The 22,497-nt window shown below is 39.8% G+C and overlaps 2 protein-coding genes across 2 annotated transcripts; both read left to right on the forward strand.

Annotated features, from left to right (window-relative positions):
- The first annotated feature begins 727 nt into the window (after positions 1–727).
- LOC149262889 (uncharacterized) lies at positions 728–21,860 on the forward strand. Its single transcript, XM_089386669.1, has 2 exons — positions 728–998; positions 20,139–21,860. The coding sequence occupies exon 2, from the start codon at positions 20,277–20,279 to the stop codon at positions 21,054–21,056; it is 780 nt and encodes a 259-aa protein (XP_089242795.1). The 5' UTR covers positions 728–998; positions 20,139–20,276; the 3' UTR covers positions 21,057–21,860.
- LOC149262890 (uncharacterized) lies at positions 5,846–11,654 on the forward strand. The gene is made up of 3 exons (XM_089382820.1): positions 5,846–6,072; positions 6,183–6,607; positions 11,646–11,654. Exons 1-3 carry the CDS (start codon positions 5,955–5,957, stop codon positions 11,652–11,654), a joined length of 552 nt encoding a protein of 183 aa, XP_089238946.1. The 5' UTR covers positions 5,846–5,954.
- Positions 21,861–22,497: the final 637 nt, after the last annotated feature.

The following is a 22,497-nucleotide window of genomic DNA, read 5'->3' on the forward strand; positions in this document are numbered from 1 at the left end:
GTCCTTAATACAGTTAGCCTGACATTTGACCTCTTGATGGACTATAGTCCCCAACCATCAAGTGAGAGTCCTTGAACCCTCTATCTCCATGAGCTAATAGATAATGTAGGATAATATGTTAATATCGAGGACATCTAACCTAGACTAGGTTAGTTGGGGCTTTTTGCACAATTAGGTGATGAGGAGCACTATTTTCCAGCATTATAAACCATAGGTATATAAATGTTGTATGGGTGTTAATGTGAGGATTTGCCCAACAAGGATAACTTTTGTTGGGGCCTTGGACATCATCTAAGAAGAAACACCATTATCATCTTAAGGCCTATGAATGGTTTTTAAGGTTTAGCAATAATATAAACTATGCACATTATACAAAACCACTTCCCGGTGCCTCTAAAATGAATGGTTTATAAAATGAAAATGTATGTTTATATAATTTATAGGATGCACAGGTTAGTTAATATTATATGGTTTGTATTAATAAAATAAATGGACAAATTAATAGAACCGCTGGCAAATCAACATTTAAAAAATTATTATGATGAAGACTTTTCAAACAATTTTATGGGAAAATTCAATTAATAGAACTGTTGGCAAATGAACCTTTAAAAAAATATTATGAAATAGACTTTTCAAACATTTCTGTGAGAAAATTTAAAATTTTGTGGGAAAATTTGGGCTTGGCGCCAATCGGCTGTTCGTTTCTCCTTGTCTCGAAGTCCCACCGCCTGAACATTCTCTTCCAACGATTGATTAAGGTGTGGCTGTCAGGGTTCACACCGAGTGGAAAGCTTATTTTCTGAACCAGCGGTCTTATATTATTATATGATATTTGGCAAGGTGGGCTCTATAATATCTGGTATTCAACGATTTGGAAAACTTTCGAGCAGACAGATCAGTGTGCTCTGAGGAGCAATAGCCAAGACAGGTTTACCAGCTCTGCATTTACTACTATTTTTTCTGTGAGGCCGATCTTCCATAGTTTTTGCCCAAAACAGGTATGTATTTTAGCTTTCTCTTTGTTTTCTTAAAAAATAGCTCCTTGAAGATAGGGTGTAGAAACTGCAGGCAAAATTAGAGACAGGGACCATAGCAGCTTCCTCCCACTCCAGCGAGAATCATCACATCCCGTCGTATACCCTACCGGATTCCCAGTCGTTGCAAATTTCGTCATAACCTGTCATCTCAGGGTTAAAATTATATTAAAACACCCGGGACTATTGGACTTCAAAAAAATCATAAAAATTTTGTTCTTGGCACTTCTGCACTTGGTAAGACAGCGATGAAGGAGAAAATACTGGTTGTGGCTGAGCAGTATACGGATATCTACACCAAAACCCAAAACTGGTTGAATCTAGCCAATCTTGCATTGCAAGACCTTGATAGGGGTATACCGATTTTATCAATAGGATGCATATGTCTGTGTAGTTTTTTTATTGTCTTAATCATATGACGAAAACCAGAGTACAAGAATATGGGTTTCAATGCTTTGCAACCGTTGAGTTCTTGAGGCTCGGTTGCAACTTGGAGAACTAGGAATATTTTGAGAAGAGTATATATATTCTTTTCAATCCATGTCCTTGCCTTGCAGGACATTGAGGGGTATATAGATTCTTCTCAATGGAAAACAGTTGCCGTTTGTGTGGTTGTTTATGATCTTGCCATTTATTCACGTTTTTTTGTAATATGTAAAAAGTTGCAACCTCATTAAATGGCATTTACACAGCTAGAATACACCAGTGCTACCTCTAGAGAGATAAAATCAGCTGCGTTCATCTGATTCCTCAGTGCTCAAGATACTGGCCCATTGTATAAACATAATCGAAGGGAGTATCCTTCGCTTTGACAAGTGAAATAGCTAGTAAACTCAAGGCAGCAATATCAAGATGAGTCCATATGTGCTACATTATTAGATTAACTTGGTAAATTGATATCCTGTTGCCTGTTCAGATTGTTGGGGCTACCTTTAGATTCTTTCTTTTTGATTGTACAGACTTTAAACACATACCCAACCCATTTCCTTATAAGCGTTACTAAGCATAGGATGATAATATGGGGCATTTTCTTGGATCGGATTCCAGCTTAGTTATTTCCTCTGCTTTTGGGCATATGTAAAGTTAAGTGCATTTTAATGGAATGTGATTGCTTGTTTCTGTGTTAAGATATCTGCAAATTTCCTTGCTGACACTTTCACATCAATGTAAGAGAAGTCCTTATAATCAAATGGGTATTTATCCCAGGAGTTTATTCTTGCACATTCTCACACTTTCAAGGCTTGCATATGTGCCATAAATCATAGACAAGTACCTAGACTTGGAAGAAAACTCAAAGTTAGAACCTCTTTTGACAGCGTATAGGTCCTCCTCATAAGACAGTTGTAGAGACTTCTCCCTTCAATGCGGTTGGGCTTTAAGACTACCGCTAAGACGCGCTAGGTCTCCTTACTTGAACAACACCTAAAACACATCCTTTAGGACTGTGTATTTAGTCTATTTCTTATTGTGGATTAGGGGTTCATTAAGGCTCCCTTTGACTGCCTCTTAGATGTGAATAGAAGACTGCAGCTAGGGCTCTTTTGGAGCTTCCTTTGACAGCGCATGGAAGCCTCCTTGCTGTGATGAAGAGCCTTCTTTTGGGACATTGAAGGAGCCTCTCTTCACTGTGATTTAATCCCTTTAGGATAGCATATAAGGCTTGCGGCTAGGGCATGTTGTACAGCAACTAGGGCTCCTCCAAGGCTGTCCTAAAGGGCTCTTTAAATGAATCCTACACCTCTTGACAAGACTGTCCTATTGTGCCACTGCTGCACTATGTCATGGCTGTCCCGTTGTGCCACTACTGCACTATGTCATGGTTGTCTCATTGTGCTTTGCCATACCATAACAACACCATGAATTTGCCACACTAAATACTAGTTGTCCCATGTTGTACCATTGTACCATTGCTGTCCCATTGTGCACTATATGCCATTGACCATTGTTGTCTCATTTTTGTAACATATGTTGCACCATACTGCACCAAGTTGCCTTTGCTGTCCCATTGCTGTATCATTGCAGCACCATGTAGCATTGTTGTCCCACTGCTGCAACAAACTTCTTGCTATCCATACTGCTGCACCATTGTTGTAGCATACATTTTGTTGTCCATTCTGCTGCACCATTGCTGCATCATACATCTTGTTGTCCATACTGTTGCACCATACATCTTGTTGTCATCGATAATACTACTATGGTCCCTAACCCCATTTCCCTGCTCATTAATCAGATGAGAGGTACTTCCAATGAGTCTCAGATTGCATGGGTAGGATGCCTCGATAGGGGAATTGATCATCTATCCTACAGGAGAACTAATCATCCTGGCTCACAGGAGAATGAATCATCCTATCCCAAAGTCACCTTGGGGTATTACAAGGGAAGGCTAAGCTATTCATCTTGTACACAATGCACCATTAGGGGAGGGTGAGTTGCCCTATGGTCGTGTGTTTCTCCCATAGTTTTAAAAACCGTTCCGGTCTGACCGGTTACAGGCCTAACCGGCCGGTTGGGAGGCTCACCGGTCAGAACCGGTGAAAAAACCCGGTTAGAAGCCTCACTTGCCCAGAAATTAGACCTAACCGGTAAAAAACCGGCCGGTTTAGGTCAAAACCGGCCGGTTTATTGCTAACCGGCCGGTTCCGTCCTAAACCGGCTGGTTTAGGGACAGGCCGCCGTCAAGGTAAAAAGCGCACGGTTTTTTGCAGCTGAGGGCGGTTTAGGGTTTTTGGGGGTGAGGGAAAGGGATTTTCCCTCCAAAAACACCCTCACACTTGCTATAAGACACCCCTCTCACTCTCATTTGTCTCACACAACTGATTTGGAGTGTTTGTGAGTGTTTGTGAGTTTGTTTGTGAGCTTGGAGAGTGTGGAGTTTTTGCTGAAGTAGTCATCTTGGAGTTGGAGTTGGAGCTATTTTGGAGATAGTGTGTAGCTGTCAGTGGAGTTGCCATCATCAAGAGGAGGCTAAGGGAGCTACTTTGCATTTCCAGGTAAGGATTTGCACTTGATAATTCCTCATTTGGGTCTGCTGTCCATGAATTAATTTTTTTGTGCTATAAACTTCTCATTTCAATGATCTATCATCTATGCTAAGCCTATGAACTCTCTAGCTCTATGCTATCAAATTTTGTAGCTTGCATGTGCATTTTTTTTCCTACATTTATCATTGGTTTTCCATGTTCCTTAGCTGCAATTTTTTTTTTAAATGGCAGATTTATTTGCAAATTGTTATTATTTCAAGCAAACATGGCTCCAAAAGGAAAGGACAGTGCATGGGCTCATTGTGATGTAGTTGAGGGAAAAATGATATGCAAATTATGCCATAAATCTATTGGAGGTGGGGGTATTCTTAGGTTGAAACAACACTTGGCTGGGGTAAGAGGCCAAGTAAATCCATGTGATGCACCAAATGCACTGTTAGGTCCTATTAGGGCAGAATACATTGCCAAGCTTGAAAAATTTTATGAGGATAAGGCTAGGGAGAAGGCCATCCAAGATGAAATTGCAAGGAAGAGGGAATTATTAGAAGCCATGAAAGAGAGTGGGTATGATGATTATGAGATTCAAGACTCCACTTCTATCCCTTCCACCAATGACCCCTTTCACTATGTTCATCCTTCTGTTGGAGTTGGCCAACCATCAAAAGGACCAAAGAGACAAAACATCCAAAGTTATTTCTCATCTTCTGCCACCATTGCTTCTTCTAAATCTAATCCCACTTCCTCCCAGCCAAGTTCTCAACCCACTTTGGATCAGCATTGGAAAAAACAATGCAAAGAAACTTCTCACCAATACATTGCTAGATGGTGGTATGATTCAGATATCCCATTTAATGCTGCTCGCTCACCTTATTACCAAGCTATGTGGGACTCTGTTATAGCTGCAGGAAAGGGCTTCAAAGGCCCTAGTATGCATGACTTGAGGGGAGCTCTTTTGCAAAAAGAGATATCTTCCATTGATGAGTATTTGACTGAGTTTAGAGAGTCATGGGTCAAAACAGGTTGTTCCATTATGTCAGATGGATGGACCGATGGAAAGAACCGCACTATCATTAATTTCCTTGTTTCTTGCCCTCAAGGAACCATGTTTTTGAAATCAGTTGATGCATCTGATAGGGTAAAGGATGCAAGCCTTCTATTTGAGCTTTTGGATAACATTATTCAGGAAGTTGGGGAGCAGCATGTTGTGCAGGTCATCACTGATAATGCCTCAAACTATGTTCTTGCTGGAAAGATGCTTGAGGCCAAATATAAGACCATATTTTGGACTCCATGTGCTGCACATTGCATAGACCTCATGCTTGAGGATATAGGCAAGGTGGAGTGGGTAAAAAACACTGTAGAGCATGCCAAGTGCATTACAAAATACATTTACAACCACTCATGGGTATTGAGCCTAATGAGGAAACACACTGGAGGCAAAGAGCTTGTTAGGCCTGCAATTACAAGATTTGCAACTCACTTCCTCACGTTGCAATGTCTCAATGGTCAACATAGAAACTTGCAGAAAATGTTTTCCTCTGATGAATGGTCTGAATCTCGGTGGGCTCGTAGACCAGATGGAAAAGACACCAAAAAGAAAGTGTTAGACACTTATTTTTGGAAAAGGTCTGTAGAGCTTGTGAAAATTACCGAGCCCCTTGTTAAGGTGCTAAGGTTGGTGGATGGGGAAAGATTGGCCATGGGCTACATTTATGAAGCTATGGATCAGGCAAAGGAGCAGATACGGGCAGCTTACAATGACAGGTTAGCTAAATATGGCCGTATATGGGAGATCATTGATAACAGATGGAACAATCAACTCCATCGTCCTATACATGCAACTGGGTATTTTTTGAACCCAAGGTATCACTATAAAAATCGGCTAGGAGATCAGCATGATGGGGAGGTCAGAGCTGGATTGATTGATTGCTTGGAGCGCATGGTCCCTAACCATGTAGACCAGTTGGATATACATAGACAGCTTACTATTTTCAATCAAGCAAGTGGTACTTTTGGCAAAAACTTGGCAAAGATGGCAAGAGATGTGGACCAACCAGGTAAGCAATTCCAATTTCCATTTTGTTTTTCATTTCAAGTTAAAATTGTTTACGTTCTTTACAATTCAAATTATAAACTAAGTTACTAATTATTGTCTTTTTCTTTGCAGCACATTGGTGGGAGTCATTTGGTGGCCAGTGTCCTCAATTGCAAAGGTTTGCAATTAGAGTCCTCAGTCAAACTTGCAGTGCTTCAGGTTGTGAGCGCAATTGGTCTGTTTTTGAGCGCATACACACGAAGAAGAGAAACCGTTTGGAACAAAAACGGTTAAATGATCTTGTTTTTGTGCAATACAACCTTCGACTGAGGAGGAACCAAATGATGAGCAAATCACCTGATCTAGATCCCATTGTGTTGGACGATATTGATCCAACATCAGAATGGGTGGAGGAGACTGAAGATCCTGTGTTTGAGGCTGATTTTGATATCGACATGGCTTTAGCGGAGGATGAGGCAGATTATGTGGCGGCATCAGAACCAGGATCAGTAGCGGCATCAAGGAAAGGCAAGGAACCAATGGAAGGCACTAGTCGTGTAGGTCGACGAACTCGTGCTTCCACTAGGTCCACTTCTATTGTCATTGGTGGCATTGATACTGATGTTGCAGATGAGGCAGAGGCATCCTCAGACTCTGAACCAGATGATGTCTATGTAGCTCCTGATGATGATCCTGTGTCTAGTAGTGGTGATGATCTTGATGATTGATCATGTGTACACTGTAGACTTGTAGTAGGCCAATGGCCTCATAGCTTGCAGCATTGTTTTTGGACTTTATAGGCCATTTAGAGCCTCATTTCTTATGTATTTTGCTATTTTGTCGATGATATGTATTGCACTCGATGCCATTTTGATATATTCACCTTTGCATGGTATATAAATGAGCAAACTTTGCATATTTTGTCTCTATTGGCTTGGAATCATGGTTTTACATCTTAAAAATAGTTTTTTTTCATTAAAAATTAATTATTTAATGTATTTTTAAAAACCGTTCGTTTAGACCAAACCAGTCCTGGTTAGACCGGTTCCGGTCGGTAAACCGGTTAGCTAGGTGGACCGGTTCGGTCACCGGTTCCGGTTTTAAAAACACTGGTTGCTCCAGTAAGTACCCCAAACCCCCTAGATCTCCCAGAGTTCAATGCATGCAACATGCAGGACCCTTATACGAAGGTCTCTCAACGACTCCAGGTTGTTCGGGAAAGTCACAAATTTGACCTTACCCCTGGGCTTTGACAAAATGTTTGCAACCTGTACATCAGTCTCAATGCGATGGAGCCTCCTCGCTCATCGACTTACCATATTCTAGATAAGTTAGTCTTTGATGTCTATCTACTGGAGCAATCATCGAATACATGATTTCTCAACAATCGAATCCCCCCTTGGTTGTCACAGAGGATCACAGTGTTATTCATCATTTGTACAAACAACGCACTGAAGAGCTTCCACAACCAGGCAACGTCACACAAGATCATACTCGTAGCTATGTATTCGGTCTCGGCGGTGCTTATAGCAATCGACTTTTGCTTCTTGCTCATCCATGATATCGAAGCAGAATCCAAAGAGAACTAGCACTGAGAAGTTCTCTAGTGATCCTCCCCATAGCCTGCCCAGTCAACATTCGAATAATCATGCAGCTTCATATTTCAGGCAGTGAATCTCAATCCATGAGAGATTGTGCTCCGAAGATATCTCAAAAGGTTTTTGGCACCAATCTAGTGAGGCTCAACCAAATATGAGCTCACCATGCTAACTATAAAACATATATACGGACAAAAGTTCACCAAGAACATCAATGCAAATGAGTTTATGAAACTTAGAGGCATTTCCCAAATCTGGTCTAGCATCATCACAATATAACTTCTGAAAGTTAAGATCCTTGAGGTAGTCGCGGTCTTGCAGTTTACCATTCCACATCCGAAATCCAACTCTCTCTTACTTTTGCAAGTGAGAGGGTCTACACCTATCAGAAATAGGTCGTTCTTTGAAGGTGTCGGTATGAGAGGTCTATCATCCACAATCTTCAAACAATGGTTTGGATTGGCTTCACTCTTAGTGAATCTCAGCTTCATCTGACAATTATCAATCCTCTCATATCAAACCCGGGGTGATTTGCTTCAAGCCATAGAGGGCAGCGTATTTGATGGAGAGGCCCAGAGAGGCCAACGTATTTGACGCAGAGGCCTAGAGAGCTAACGCAGGGCCTCCTGGGGTTGACACAGGCCTAGATAGGCTGACGCAGGGCCAACGCTGGGCAAGGAGAGGCTGACGCAATCCAGATTGGGCAGACGCTGGGGTTTTAGTGCAATTTTGTGCTAAGGAGTTGCCAGAATGATTATCTGAGGTTTTAGCCAGGAGATCTGTGAGAAACTGTGAGGTATTACTGCTAAGGAAATTCTCTGTTGGGTAGGCCAGTTTTGACACCCAGATTGTACTCTTATATTGCTTAGTAAAAAAATCCCTCAGATAGCTGCACCCGTTTTCCCGCATTGGGTTTTTCCGGGGACATTGGTCCAAAAATAACGGTGTCATATGGTGTGTTTGTTTCTGTTTCTTTTAGTAGCCTTTTAGTAGCCTTTTGTGTTGTAAAAAACACCTCTTATACTCCCTTTTTCTTCAACTAGCCTTTTGATAGTAATATATACGAAGGTCTCTCAACGACTCCAGGTTGTTCGGGAAAGTCACAGATTTTACCTTTCCCCTGGGCTTTGAAAAAATGTTCGCAACCTGTACATCAGTCTCAATATGATGGAGCCTCCTCGCTCATCGACTTACCATATTCTATATAAGTTTGTATCTGATGTCTATCTACTGGAGCAATCATCGAATACAGGATTTCTCAACAATCGAATCCCCCCTGGTTGTCATAGAGGATCACAGTGGTATTCATCATGTGTACAAACAACACACTGAAGAGCTTCCACAACAAGGCAACGTCACAAGATCATACTCGTAGCTATGTATTCGGTCTCGGCTGTGCTTAAAGCAATCAACTTCTGCTTCTTGCTCATCCATGATATCGAAGCAAAATCCAAGGAGAACTAGCACTGAGAAGTTCTTTGGTGATCCTCCCCATTGCCTGCCCAGTCAACATTCGAATAATCATGCAGCTTCATATTTCAGGCAGTGAATCTCAATCCATGAGAGATTGTGCTCCGAAGATATCTCAAAAGATTCTTGGCACCAATCTAGTGAGGCTCAACCAAATATGAGCTCACCATGCTAACTATAAAACATATATACGGACGAAAGTTCACAAAGAACATCAATGCAAATGAGTTTATGAAACTTAGAGGCATTTCCCAAATCTGGTCCGACATCACAATATAACTTCTGAAAGTTAATATCCTCGAGGTAGTCATGATCTTGCAGTTTACCATTCCACATTTAGAATCCAACTCTCTCTTACTTTTGCAAGTGAGAGGGTCTGCACCTATTAGAAATAGGTCGTTCTTAGAAGGTGTCGGTATGAGAGGTCTATCATCCACAATCTTCAAACAATGGTTTGAATTGGCTTCACTCTTAGTGAATCTCAGCTTCATCTGACAATTATCAATCCTCTCATATCAAACCCGCAGTGATTTGCTTCAAGCCATAGAGGGCAGCGTATTTGACGCAGAGGCCCAGAGAGGCCAGCGTATTTGACGCAGAGGCCTAGAGAGCTAATGCAGGGCCTCCTGGGGCTGACACAGGCCTAGATAGGCTGACGCAGGGCCAACGCTGGGCAAGGAGAGGCTGACACAGTGCATATTGGGCAGACGCTGGGGTTTCAGTGTAATTTTGTGCTGAGGAGCTGCCGGAATGATTATCTGAGGTTTCAGCCAGGAGATCTGTGAGAAACTGTGAGGTATTACTGCTAAGGAAATTCTCTGTTGGGTAGGCCAGTTTTGACACCCAGATTGTACTCTTATATTGCTTAGTAAAAAAAACCCTCAGATAGTTGCACTGGTTTTCCCGCATTGGGTTTTTCCGGGTACATTGGTCCAAAAATAACGGTGTCATATGGTGTGTTTGTTTCTGTTTCTTTTAGTAGCCTTTTGTGTTGTAAAAAACACCTCTTATACTCCCTTTTTCTTCAACTAGCCTTTTGATAGTAATATAATATGTGGCAAACCTGGTGTCACAAGGCCCGAGCAACTCTCTAGATGCATTATTCTTGTACAAGATCAATGTGAGTTGATGGTTAAATATGAAGTGAGAAATTTTTTCCCCCTCCGAACTGTCTCATTAATCCATGGAAACTTTGCCAAGTCATGTAACAATAAGTCAAGACAATGAGCAACACAAGGTGTCCAATATATTTTTCTGTATTTATCCATGATCATTTTTCCTGCTCCGACACAATTTGAAGCACTAGACCACATTTTCTTCTCCAACCTCAAGAATAGCTTCCTCTAAAATCTTGAAAATAAATTCAGAGGTCTTCTTATTCCCTGATGTATCAACTACTTTAAAAAAAAGTACCCCTTTAGGGCAATAAACCAACACATTAATATCAACTACTTTAAAAAAAAGTACCCCTTTAGGGCAATAAACCAACACATTAATAAGAGGTCTATGATTCATATCTGACCAACCATTTGATAAAAGTGTGCACCCTGTTTCCTTCCAAGAGTCTTTGATCTTCTGCAAATTGTTTGTAACCCTTTCTTTTGACCTCTTCAAAAGAGTGGTCCTTATAGTCTCAGAACTAGGAGGGACATATCCTTTACCAAAACTTGCCATCATCTTACACGCATTGATTAAGTAAGGGCTTCTTGCCACATTAAATGGAATTGCAGATTCAAAAAACATATCAGCTATAGCATCATCAACTTCTTGTTTCTACATGGGCTTTCAAAGAGAATTTAATGTAGCTGTCCCACTTGATTTACCGATCTTTGACTGAGATGAACTCCCAACACCAACCGTGAATTTTTTCTTTTTTTAGATGATTGCAATGTAGAATATTAATATATGTCCAAAGTTTTGAGTCGTTAGCTCAGATTCTATAACTATAAGTTATTATATGATGGACTAGAGGGTCAATGATACCTGTGTTACGTGTTCTAGTCGTGCACACTACAGTCAACGTTGAAGCTCGAACGAAGGTGCAACAAATCACGATTCACACTGCACAGCCTACGGCTATAGCTTATAGGCTCACATGGTAGTGGGCACGGGCTCAAGCAGCCGCGTAATTAGCGACCAGCAGTGACTGAACTTGCAAGGTGCCTGCATGCCGCTGCAGGACTACATCGATCTCCTCAAGGATCACACTGCACAACGCAATAAAATGCACAACAATATGCCAATACAAACACTCTGCTAACTCAATACTCTATTCACTCGACCGACTGGCACAGCTTGTGCCAAATCCTTAGAGCGCCATTGTTTATAAAGAAAAAATTGGCGGGAATCGTTGTAGAAAAGCAGTATGCGGCCCATGGTTTTTCACGTAAACAGGCAAATAAAACTGTAAAAAAAAAGTGGCAAACCCTAAGTCGAACCTAAAAAAAATCGATCAAATTCGCGTTCAGGTTCGTGTTCGGATGAGGTTCAAATTTGATTAGGTTCGCCTTTTGGGTTCAAATTTCAGGTTCGGTGAACTTGAACGAATTTCAATTTTTTTTTTTGAGGTTCACTGAATTTCAAACCTGAACCTTCAAATTCAGCGAACCTTGTGACATAGGCTGCTACATGAGGGGAATGGTCCCTTTGTAAGATTTTTCTTCGGTACATCTCAGACATGTACCTTCATGCTCCTTTTGTATTCAGGCATCCCAGTCACCATCTGACTCACATCGAGTAAGGCCCCACAATAAGTAGACCTTTGGTGCTATAGATGAGATGTGTCAACTAACATGGTCCCCGATGGACCATCTTGCAACTTGGTACAAATTGCCAATGCTGAACCCATGAGTAAAAGCATCTTTGAAAATTCTATTTTCAAACACGTACCTTCCCATCGATGAATGCCACCCTGAAACCTTTGACTTCCGTTGCCGAAATGGACACCAGGTTCTTCTTGCGATTAGGTACATAAAAGAGATTCTGTAAATGAATTGAGTTACCCTCATTCAATTGAGGGGTAACATTTCCTACACCCTTTTCGGGATAGGTGGCATCGACTCCAAATATAATCCCACGATTGTTTCTTACCAAATTCAAGAGAGCACCCTTCTATTCGATGAAGTGCCTTGAAGCACTATAATCAATAAGCTAGCTTCCCACAGAATCTGAAGGAGAGGGCCAATACAAGATAACGCTTCTTTATCTTATCAGAAACAACATTTGATTCTTCATACCTGGGGTTCCTTGCTTTCTTTGAAGAGTCAGTCGTTTCCTTGATGACCTTCATTATCTGTCATTCCTTCGATCATTGAAGATGTCTTTGGAATGATTGTTATCTTCATCAATAGATGTGTCCTTGCCATTTGTACATTCCTTCGCATAATGGCCGAACTTATTGTAATCTGCCTTTCCTTTCACCCTGAGATCCGGACTTCCCATTGAAGTGATATGTAGGTAGGCCATCAGAAGCTTCTGCTGCGCCATTTTGATGATATGCTCTGCTTCGACTTTACCCTTGGCGAATTTGAAGAGGGATGAGGAATCCATGGATCCTTTTGTCCTTTCCCAACTGCCTTCACTGATTGCTATTTCACTCATGACTGCGTATGGGATAAGGGATTTTCCTTTTATGACTGCATATAGGATAAGGGCTTTTCCTTTCATGATAGCAAGGGCATTCCATGTGTAGAGCACTTCTTCTAGGACGATGTTGAGGTGCCATCTCCATTAGGCAGCGTAGCGACTAGGTTTAGGGCATCTCTTCTCCTTAGACTTGCGGCCAGGGTTTCTGCCTTCATTTCCATGGCTGCATATTACTACTTCTTCATAGGGCAACATTTAGGGCTTCTCCATAGGGCAACATTAGGGCTTCCTTCACCGTGCTAGATCTCCCTTTCCTCCCGCATCTAGGGCTTCTTCATTAGTGCAGTGTAGAGCCTAGGGCACTCCCTCTAGACTAGTGCTATAATTGGTCACTTTTGATGATGGTTATCCTCTTGAGCGTTCATTCTCCACACTAGCAAATGCATATATTGGATTAAGTATAGAGAAGGAGGATGATGGGTGAGACAACAATGGTAATACACAAATTCTAATGATTATGGCATCGAGGAGGACTACTGATAGTCATCGGCTATGAGAATCTTCCATCTATGGTTCTAGTGTCCATGCTATTTTGTATTTTCCATTGGCATTCCAATCTGTAGTAGCATTGAATCAATATCTATGTTGTATGTTTTCTACATTCTGATTTTTATGACTTAATGAGAAGACCACAGTTTGTGGTTCTAACTTCTTGTGTTTGCCATTTGATCATCATTGATGTAGTACTAGTAAGTACTAGTTGTATGATTGAATTTGTATCATGTAGATGTTCTAGTTTCTAAATTCTAAAATAATTGAAATCCTTATTGTCATGTTTTTAGAGTCGATGTGTCTTGTCTCACATATGAGAGATGAAACACTTGGTATTACCTTAGATTGGGTATTTATTTGGTATTTGCCACTGTAAATGGGTTGTTATTTGGTTGCTTGAAACTGTTCATGTACTGTAGGTGTAGAATTTCTTTGCTAACAAAATTCATAGTTGATTTGCCTCCCAAACAAATTATTGTTTGTGTGTGGATTTTTTGATTTGTTGATCTTATATGTCTTGCCATAATATTACAAGTGTCCACAATGAATGAAACTCTGTGATTTCTTGTTGGGGTTGCACATTCTCTAAGCATGCTCCTATTTGGATCGCAGGAAAATCAAGGTTATGGTCTTGAATACCAACATGATTGGACCAAGAACCAGTAATGTATGTCTAACAATAGACCTTAGGCATCACAAAGGACACACTTCCAGTCATATGATGGTCTGATAATTGATGTCAAAGAATTTTTAAACTCCAGTATCAGTTGTAGTTGCTTTAGTTTCTTAAATAGTTTCTTCTCCTGTGATTGGGTGCATAGTTATACTTATCTATTGATCTGATTTTGTCAAAAATTGGGTTCAAAAACTATCTTGAATTCATGTCTGGAGGGATATAAAGATAGTGGTCACTGCAAAAGGTAAGTTATTAATGGTAGTTGTTGCCCATATTTCAGAAATTTTGATATAAATCCTGAGAGAAGCTTTGTATCCTAAATTGAGTGGGGCTTTAGGATTGAGAGACTTGGGGATCCTAAACAAAGCATTGGGAGAGAAATTATGTTGGGATTGACTTCGGGTTAGAGATGAACTCTAGAAACAAATATGGGATATGAAATATGGCCACTCTTCTCAATTGAAAAAGTTGCAAGCAACCAAGCATCCTCTAAGATCTTCCATATGAAATTTGCCACAGGCCAACTAGACCTTAATTCAAAGTCATGTTTTTTGAGAGACCTGGAATGGTCACACTAGTGACTACATTATTCTCAAAAGATTCTTGGCAATAGATGCCACAATTGAGGGATTGTTAATCCTAGAGATTTAATAACATTTACTTCAAAGCATCAGGGTCTTACTGTAGAAGAATTTTAGAAACTGATTCAATCCCCTAGGCTATGGAAGGAATGGAAAACAGTTGAAGATTGGCAATCACATCCATCTTTCTCTCCCTGGCCTATTTTAGCTCATGAGCTTCAAAAATGAAAATAATCCAATGCTCAGGATGAAGACAAACTCTGGTGAGGTTCTCAAACCAAAGGGATGTTTACTCTCAAGGAATCCTACTCTCTTATAGTTGGTCATCAAGACATCCACTAGGATCCCATTTGGAAGAAAATCTAGATGAATGGTGTTTTCCCATGGTCCTCAATTCCTTTGGCTAGTTGAATGATGTAAGATCCTCACATGGGATCAAATCAGGAAAAATGGATTTTAGGGCCCCTGACTTTGTACTTTATGTTGGAATTATGAATATTCTATGGAGCATATATTGAATGTATGTCCTTCCATTGAACATATTTGGATGCATAGTTGACTGCCTTTTGGATCCTTGTACTGTAACTTCAACAGTTTTTTATACTTGTACTCCCTCATAGATCCAGCATATTCAATAGTCCAGTTCAAAATAGAGAGTGGATTATTTCCCGTAGTTTTGTCATGTCAATGCTTTGGAAAGAAAGGAAAAACCAAATATTTAAGCAAAAGAAAGAAAGGACAAAGTCATGGTCTACATCAAAGTGCAACATGGGGGTTACGTTATTCCTACTCAAACTCACAATGAAATGCTGAGGTGCCAAGTGTATTACCATGAAAGTCTACAGCTCCCTTACTTTCAGTGTCTGTGAAAATAGGATTAGTTTAATGAACTGTATTTCTGTGACCTCAATAGTGTTTTCAGGATTTAAATTATCAGCAAGGAAAGCGTGATCTTCACCATACTTTTCATATGGTTGATTTTCTTCCCCTACCTTTGCATGTTGTATATGTACTTGTATGTTTCTTTGGTAGAGATTTCTCCTCCATGAGAAAGACTGCCCCAAGAATGCCTATCTGCCCTCTTAGACAGAGCAATATCTGCGTGATAGAGATGGGATCTGTAATTTGTTGATCTTATATGTCTTGCCATAATATTACAAGTGTCCACAATGAATGAAACTCTGTGATTTCTTGTTGGGGTTGCACATTCTCTAAGCATGCTCGTATTTGGATCGCAGGAAAATCAAGGTTATGGTCTTGAATACCAACATGATTGGACCAAGAACCAGTAATGTATGTCTAACAATAGACCTTAGGCATCACAAAGGACACACCTCCAGTCATATGATGGTCTGATAATTGATGTCAAAGAATTTTTAAACTCCAGTATCAGTTGTAGTTGCTTTAGTTTTTTAAATAGTTTCTTCTCCTGTGATTGGGTGCATAGTTATACTTATCTATTGATCTGATTTTGTCAAAATTTGGGTTCAAAAACTATCTTGAATTCATGTCTGGAGGGATATAAAGATAGTGGTCACTGCAAAAGGTAAGTTATTAATGGTAGTTGTTGCCCATATTTCAGAAATTTTGATATAAATCCTGAGAGAAGCTTTGTATCCTAAATTGAGTGGGGCTTTAGGATTGAGAGACTTGGGGATCCTAAACAAAGCATTGGGAGAGAAATTATGTTGGGATTGACTTCGGGTTAGAGATGAACTCTAGAAACAAATATGGGATATGAAATATGGCCACTCTTCTCAATTGAAAAAGTTGCAAGCAACCAAGCATCCTCTAAGATCTTCCATATGAAATTTGCCACAGGCCAACTAGACCTTAATTCAAAGTCATGTTTTTTGAGAGACCTGGAATGGTCACACTAGTGACTACATTATTCTCAAAAGATTCTTGGCAATAGATGCCACAATTGAGGGATTGTTAATCCTAGAGATTTAATAACATTTACTTCAAAGCATCAGGGTCTTACTGTAGAAGAATTTTAGAAACTGATTCAATCCCCTAGGCTATGGAAGGAATGGAAAACAGTTGAAGATTGGCAATCACATCCATCTTTCTCTCCCTGGCCTATTTTAGCTCATGAGCTTCAAAAATGAAAAATATCCAATGCTCAGGATGAAGACAAACTCTGGTGAGGTTCTCAAACCAAAGGGATATTTACTCTCAAGGAATCCTACTCTCTTATAGTTGGTCATCAAGACATCCACTAGGATCCAATTTGGAAGAAAATCTAGATGAATGGTGTTTTCCCATGGTCCTCAATTTCTTTGGCTAGTTGGATGACGTAAGATCCTCACATGGGATCAAATCAGGAAAAATGGATTTTAGGGCCCCTGACTTTGTACTTTATGTTGGAATTATGAATATTCTATGGAGCATATATTGAATGTATGTCCTTCCATTGAACATATTTGGATGCATAGTTGACTGCCTTTTGGATCCTTGTACTGTAACCTCAACAGTTTTTTATACTTGTACTCCCTCATAGATCCAGCATATTCAATAGTCCAGTTCAAAATAGAGAGTGGATTATTTCCCGTAGTTTTGTCATGTCAATGCTTTGGAAAGAAAGGAAAAAGTTAAAAACCAAATATTTAAGCAAAAGAAAGAAAGGACAAAGTCATGGTCTACATCAAAGTGCAACATGGGGGTTACATTACTCCTACTCAAACTCACAATGAAATGCTGAGGTGCCAAGTGTATTACCATGAAATTCTACAGCTCCCTTACTTTCAGTGTCTGTGAAAATAGGATTAGTTTAATGAACTGTATTTCTGTGACCTCAAAAGTGTTTTCAGGATTTAAATTATCAGCAAGGAAAGCGTGATCTTCACCATACTTTTCATATGGTTGATTTTCTTCCCCTACCTTTGCATGTTGTATATGTACTTGTATGTTTCTTTGGTAGAGATTTCTCCTTCATGAGAAAGACCGCCCCAAGAATGCCTATCTGCCCTCTTAGACAGAGCAATATCTGCGTGATAGAGATGAGATCTGTAATTTGTTGATCTTATATGTCTTGCCATAATATTACAAGTGTCCACAATGAATGAAACTCTGTGATTTCTTGTTGGGGTTGCACATTCTCTAAGCACGCTCCTATTTGGATCGCAGGAAAATCAAGGTTATGGTCTTGAATACCAACATGATTGGACCAAGAACCAGTAATGTATGTCTAACAATAGACCTTAGGCATCACAAAGGACACACCTCCAGTCATATGATGGTCTGATAATTGATGTCAAAGAATTTTTAAACTCCAGTATCAGTTGTAGTTGCTTTAGTTTTTTAAATAGTTTCTTCTCCTGTGATTGGGTGCATAGTTATACTTATCTATTGATCTGATTTTGTCAAAATTTGGGTTCAAAAACTATCTTGAATTCATGTCTGGAGGGATATAAAGATAGTGGTCACTGCAAAAGGTAAGTTATTAATGGTAGTTGTTGCCCATATTTCAGAAATTTTGATATAAATCCTGAGAGAAGCTTTGTATCCTAAATTGAGTGGGGCTTTAGAGACTTGGGGATCCTAAACAAAGCATTGGAAGAGAAATTATGTTGGGATTGACTTCGGTTAGAGATGAACTCTAGAAACAAATATGGGATATGAAATATGGCCACTCTTCTCAATTGAAAAAGTTGCAAGCAACCAAGCATCCTCTAAGATCTTCCATATGAAATTTGCCACAGGCCAACTAGACCTTAATTCAAAGTCATGTTTTTTGAGAGACCTGGAATGGTCACACTAGTGACTACATTATTCTCAAAAGATTCTTGGCAATAGATGCCACAATTGAGGGATTGTTAATCCTAGAGATTTAATAACATTTACTTCAAAGCATCAGGGTCTTACTGTAGAAGAATTTTAGAAACTGATTCAATCCCCTAGGCTATGGAAGGAATGGAAAACAGTTGAAGATTGGCAATCACATCCATCTTTCTCTCCCTGGCCTATTTTAGCTCATGAGCTTCAAAAATGAAAGATATCCAATGCTCAGGATGAAGACAAACTCTGGTGAGGTTCTCAAACCAAAGGGATGTTTACTCTCAAGGAATCCTACTCTCTTATAGTTGGTCATCAAGACATCCACTAGGATCCCATTTGGAAGAAAATCTAGATGAATGGTGTTTTCCCATGGTCCTCAATTCCTTTGGCTAGTTGGATGACGTAAGATCCTCACATGGGATCAAATCAGGAAAAATGGATTTTAGGGCCCCTGACTTTGTACTTTATGTTGGAATTATGAATATTCTATGGAGCATATATTGAATGTATGTCCTTCCATTGAACATATTTGGATGCATAGTTGACTGCCTTTTGGATCCTTGTACTGTAACTTCAACAGTTTTTTATACTTGTACTCCCTCATAGATCCAGCATATTCAATAGTCCAGTTCAAAATAGAGAGTGGATTATTTCCCGTAGTTTTGTCATGTCAATGCTTTGGAAAGAAAGGAAAAACCAAATATTTAAGCAAAAGAAAGAAAGGACAAAGTCATGGTCTACATCAAAGTGCAACATGGGGGTTACATTATTCCTACTCAAACTCACAATGAAATGCTGAGGTGCCAGGTGTATTACCATGAAAGTCTACAGCTCCCTTACTTTCAGTGTCTGTGAAAATAGGATTAGTTTAATGAACTGTATTTCTGTGACCTCAAAAGTGTTTTCAGGATTTAAATTATCAGCAAGGAAAGCGTGATCTTCACCATACTTTTCATATGGTTGATTTTCTTCCCTTACCTTTGCATGTTGTATATGTACTTGTATGTTTCTTTGGTAGAGATTTCTCCTCCATGAGAAAGACCGCCCCAAGAATGCCTATCTGCCCTCTTAGACAGAGCAATATCTGCGTGATAGAGATGAGATCTGTAATTTTCCCATTTGACATTGAGCTCCATCAGAAGAGCCAAATTTTCAGCATGTGGCCAACTGGAAGAGGAGGAAATGACAGATTGTTGGCAGCCAATATCAGCAAGAGTGAACAGCTCATGCCTGTGAAGAAACTGGATGATTGGGGGAGGAAGAATGTGATTCCCAGCCAATCCAATGATTACTAAAATGGCTTACAACTTCCTGTAGGATGTCTTTCTGAGTAGTTAGTATTATATTGTCCATATTTCTAATATACCAGATTGTGTCGGAATTTTTTCTTTTGGAAGCTATCTTATGAAAGTACTTAGTATTATTATCTCCCCTAGAAACCCGCGTCATTTTTATTTTTTGTCTCCATTCCTCTGCCTGATAATTTAGAGAGCTCCAATATTGTATTTTTGCTTTGTTCAGATAGGAAATTAGGCCTTGTAGGGTCCATCAATTCTGAAATCTCTTTATCTATAATAGAAAACTCCCGAGAGAGTGTCTTCTTGCACTTGATGATGCATGTCTTAACCTTTGACTTTAGCCTGTGCAGTTTTTGAGTGACCTGATACATCATTTTATTTTTCATTATCCCTAAAGGCCTCATCCAAGATATCTTAATCAGGTCCACTAAATATTTATCTTGTAGCCATACTTGATTGAACTTGAATGGTAATTCCTTGGCTTCTTGTTCACCATTCCATTCCAAAAAGATTGCATTATGATCGGAAACTAAAATTCCTTGGTGCAGAAGCAGATGCAGCTCAGTTGCTTGAAAGCACAAGTGGATGTAGAAGGATCGAGTTTTGTACATATCCTATGGGGAATGAGCCTGCCAAATCAAACAAGAATCTAAGAGAAACGGTTCAGGAGGATGATGAAGTAAGAGATGGTGAAGGGGGTTTGGGGGGGAGAAACAATGCAACTTGAAGATGAAGAACAAGCTCCAATGGAATGGGTGAGGACAGACTTAGCTGGTGAAAATCAAGGGGAAACATTAAACACCAGGACTGGTGCTGAACCAAAAAGATTACCTGATACATATAACAGTGGCCAGCATTTGGTGAGAACATCCCATCCTATTGGAAACTTGTTAAATGGGGAGAGGCAGAGTCAATCTCCTGTCAGTCAGCAGCATAGAGATGAGATAGATGCTAGAAACAAGAGAGATAAGCATTCGATAGTAACAATTGATCTATTAGCATCAGAGGTTGCTGGTAGTTGGGCATTCAGTACAGCTGGTTCAGTTCATGGCGACAATGAATCTCTTCGGAGTGATGACAGACAGCCAGGGACAGGAAGGATCAGTGATGAAGGAATTAATCAAGATTTTGATGCTAGTCAGATTGCAGCAGCAGGTGAGAATATTAGGTCCAGGCAAGATCTACTATTAAGTAGCTTGAAGTGTCAACACACAGTGCCTGAAGATGCAGTGGCAGGAAGTCAAAATTCTCCACCTCCCAAGTTAGCTTCTCGGCAAAGCTATGAGCACCAAGCTTTGAATGAGATGCTTGATATTGTTGCCCCTGATTTCAGGCAGCTTCATGGACTTAGAAGAAATAACGATAATGCCCCTGACACTGAAGAAGATATTGAAGGGGAAGAAGATGATAAAAATCATGATGATGACGACACTGAGGAGGGTTCAGAAGAACCAGAATCTGAATAGGAAACTGTCTTTCTATTAACTCTGGATGTGTCTGAACACATGCCAAATGATTCTCCTGTCATGGCAGTGCAATTGTTCTTTGGTAAGCCATGCCATTACTTGGTGTTTTTATGACTGCCATACCTAATGGGTTGAAAGTTTGACTACTGTAGTTTGGTTGAAGCAATGATCCATGGATGGTAATGCCCATTAGATGTATAAGTGTGCTAAGCTTTTGCTTGGAAGGTGCTTAGAAATCTTTTGGCTCTCTGAACATTGCGATCTCTTGTATGACTGTAGATGAGTTCCTATTTATTGACTGTTATTCTACATAAGCAGAGTACACTTTGGCACTTTGGTGCATAAGCACCTTGACTCTGCCTCTGTAATATTAATTATAAAATTCTAGCAGACAATAACAGTTGGAACTCCAACCTAGAAGGCCAATAGTTGGAACTGTCACAGATTGGTTTTGCACTCCTGTAACCATACTAAACCCAGAGAGATAGTGACTGGAGTCTGAAATTTTGACAGAATGGAAGCCAAAAGAAACATGATTCTGAGAAGTTCATTTTTTTAAGATTTAGAATTTAATTCTTGATTGCCTCCTGAGCTTGCTTGAGTCATTAAATATGATATGTTTCCATTGCATAAGCAAGCCTACAATGTCTTCAGTGCACCTGACAGTGTTGTCATTTGGGTAAAGCACAAACCTTCTGTAGTGCTATCTTGTGTGTGGAGGAAAAACTATTAAAATATTATGAGACTGCTCTAATGGATGTTGGGAATTAATTACAAGTGAACCCACTGGCTGTTTATCTCTTTATTAATGGCATTGGAGTGCTGGTTTTTGTTTGAATATGTACACTGTTCCTTTCCTCAGGGACATTTAATTTGTTGCTGTTGTTGAATATAATTACATTTTATGTCAATGCTTGGGTAATGTAGAGGAAGAAGTAAAGTGAGTCTGTTTTGTGTTAATGCTGGAGAGTATATTTCTTTGTATCTGAGTCTTAAGGAAGAGTGCTGGACTACAATGCATTCAAGAGTAGTTTTGATGGTTGGCAAACATGAGCTAGGGCAAGTGTTGTTTCGAAGGGGAATGCTGCTTGAGAGCCTTGCTGTTTAATTGAATAGCTGCTCATTCAATTGTTAAATGAACATTGAGGTGCCAGGAATGTTTTGGACGAAACCATCTTCATTAATAGTTGGAAACCGAAGCAATAGGAATCAGGTTGACTAGAAAATTACAGAATCTGCATTCTCTCAGACAGAAATGATTTTCTTAAGGAGTTCATTTTGCATATAAGATTGAGAACAAGAAAGTATGGGACCAACATAAACGTTAATACTAGTATATTGTCTATAAGTCCTCTTAATACTAGAAACTCTTGGATATTAGGTAGCCCATTGGTATTTCCTTGAGCATGTTATGATGTTTACCAAGCATTCGTAAATTCAA

The sequence above is a fragment of the Pinus tabuliformis genome, chromosome 6, assembly GCF_031772625.1.
Source record: "Pinus tabuliformis cultivar Carrire ecotype Pingquan chromosome 6, CPIR1, whole genome shotgun sequence".
Classification (NCBI taxonomy): Eukaryota; Viridiplantae; Streptophyta; class Pinopsida; order Pinales; family Pinaceae; genus Pinus; species Pinus tabuliformis.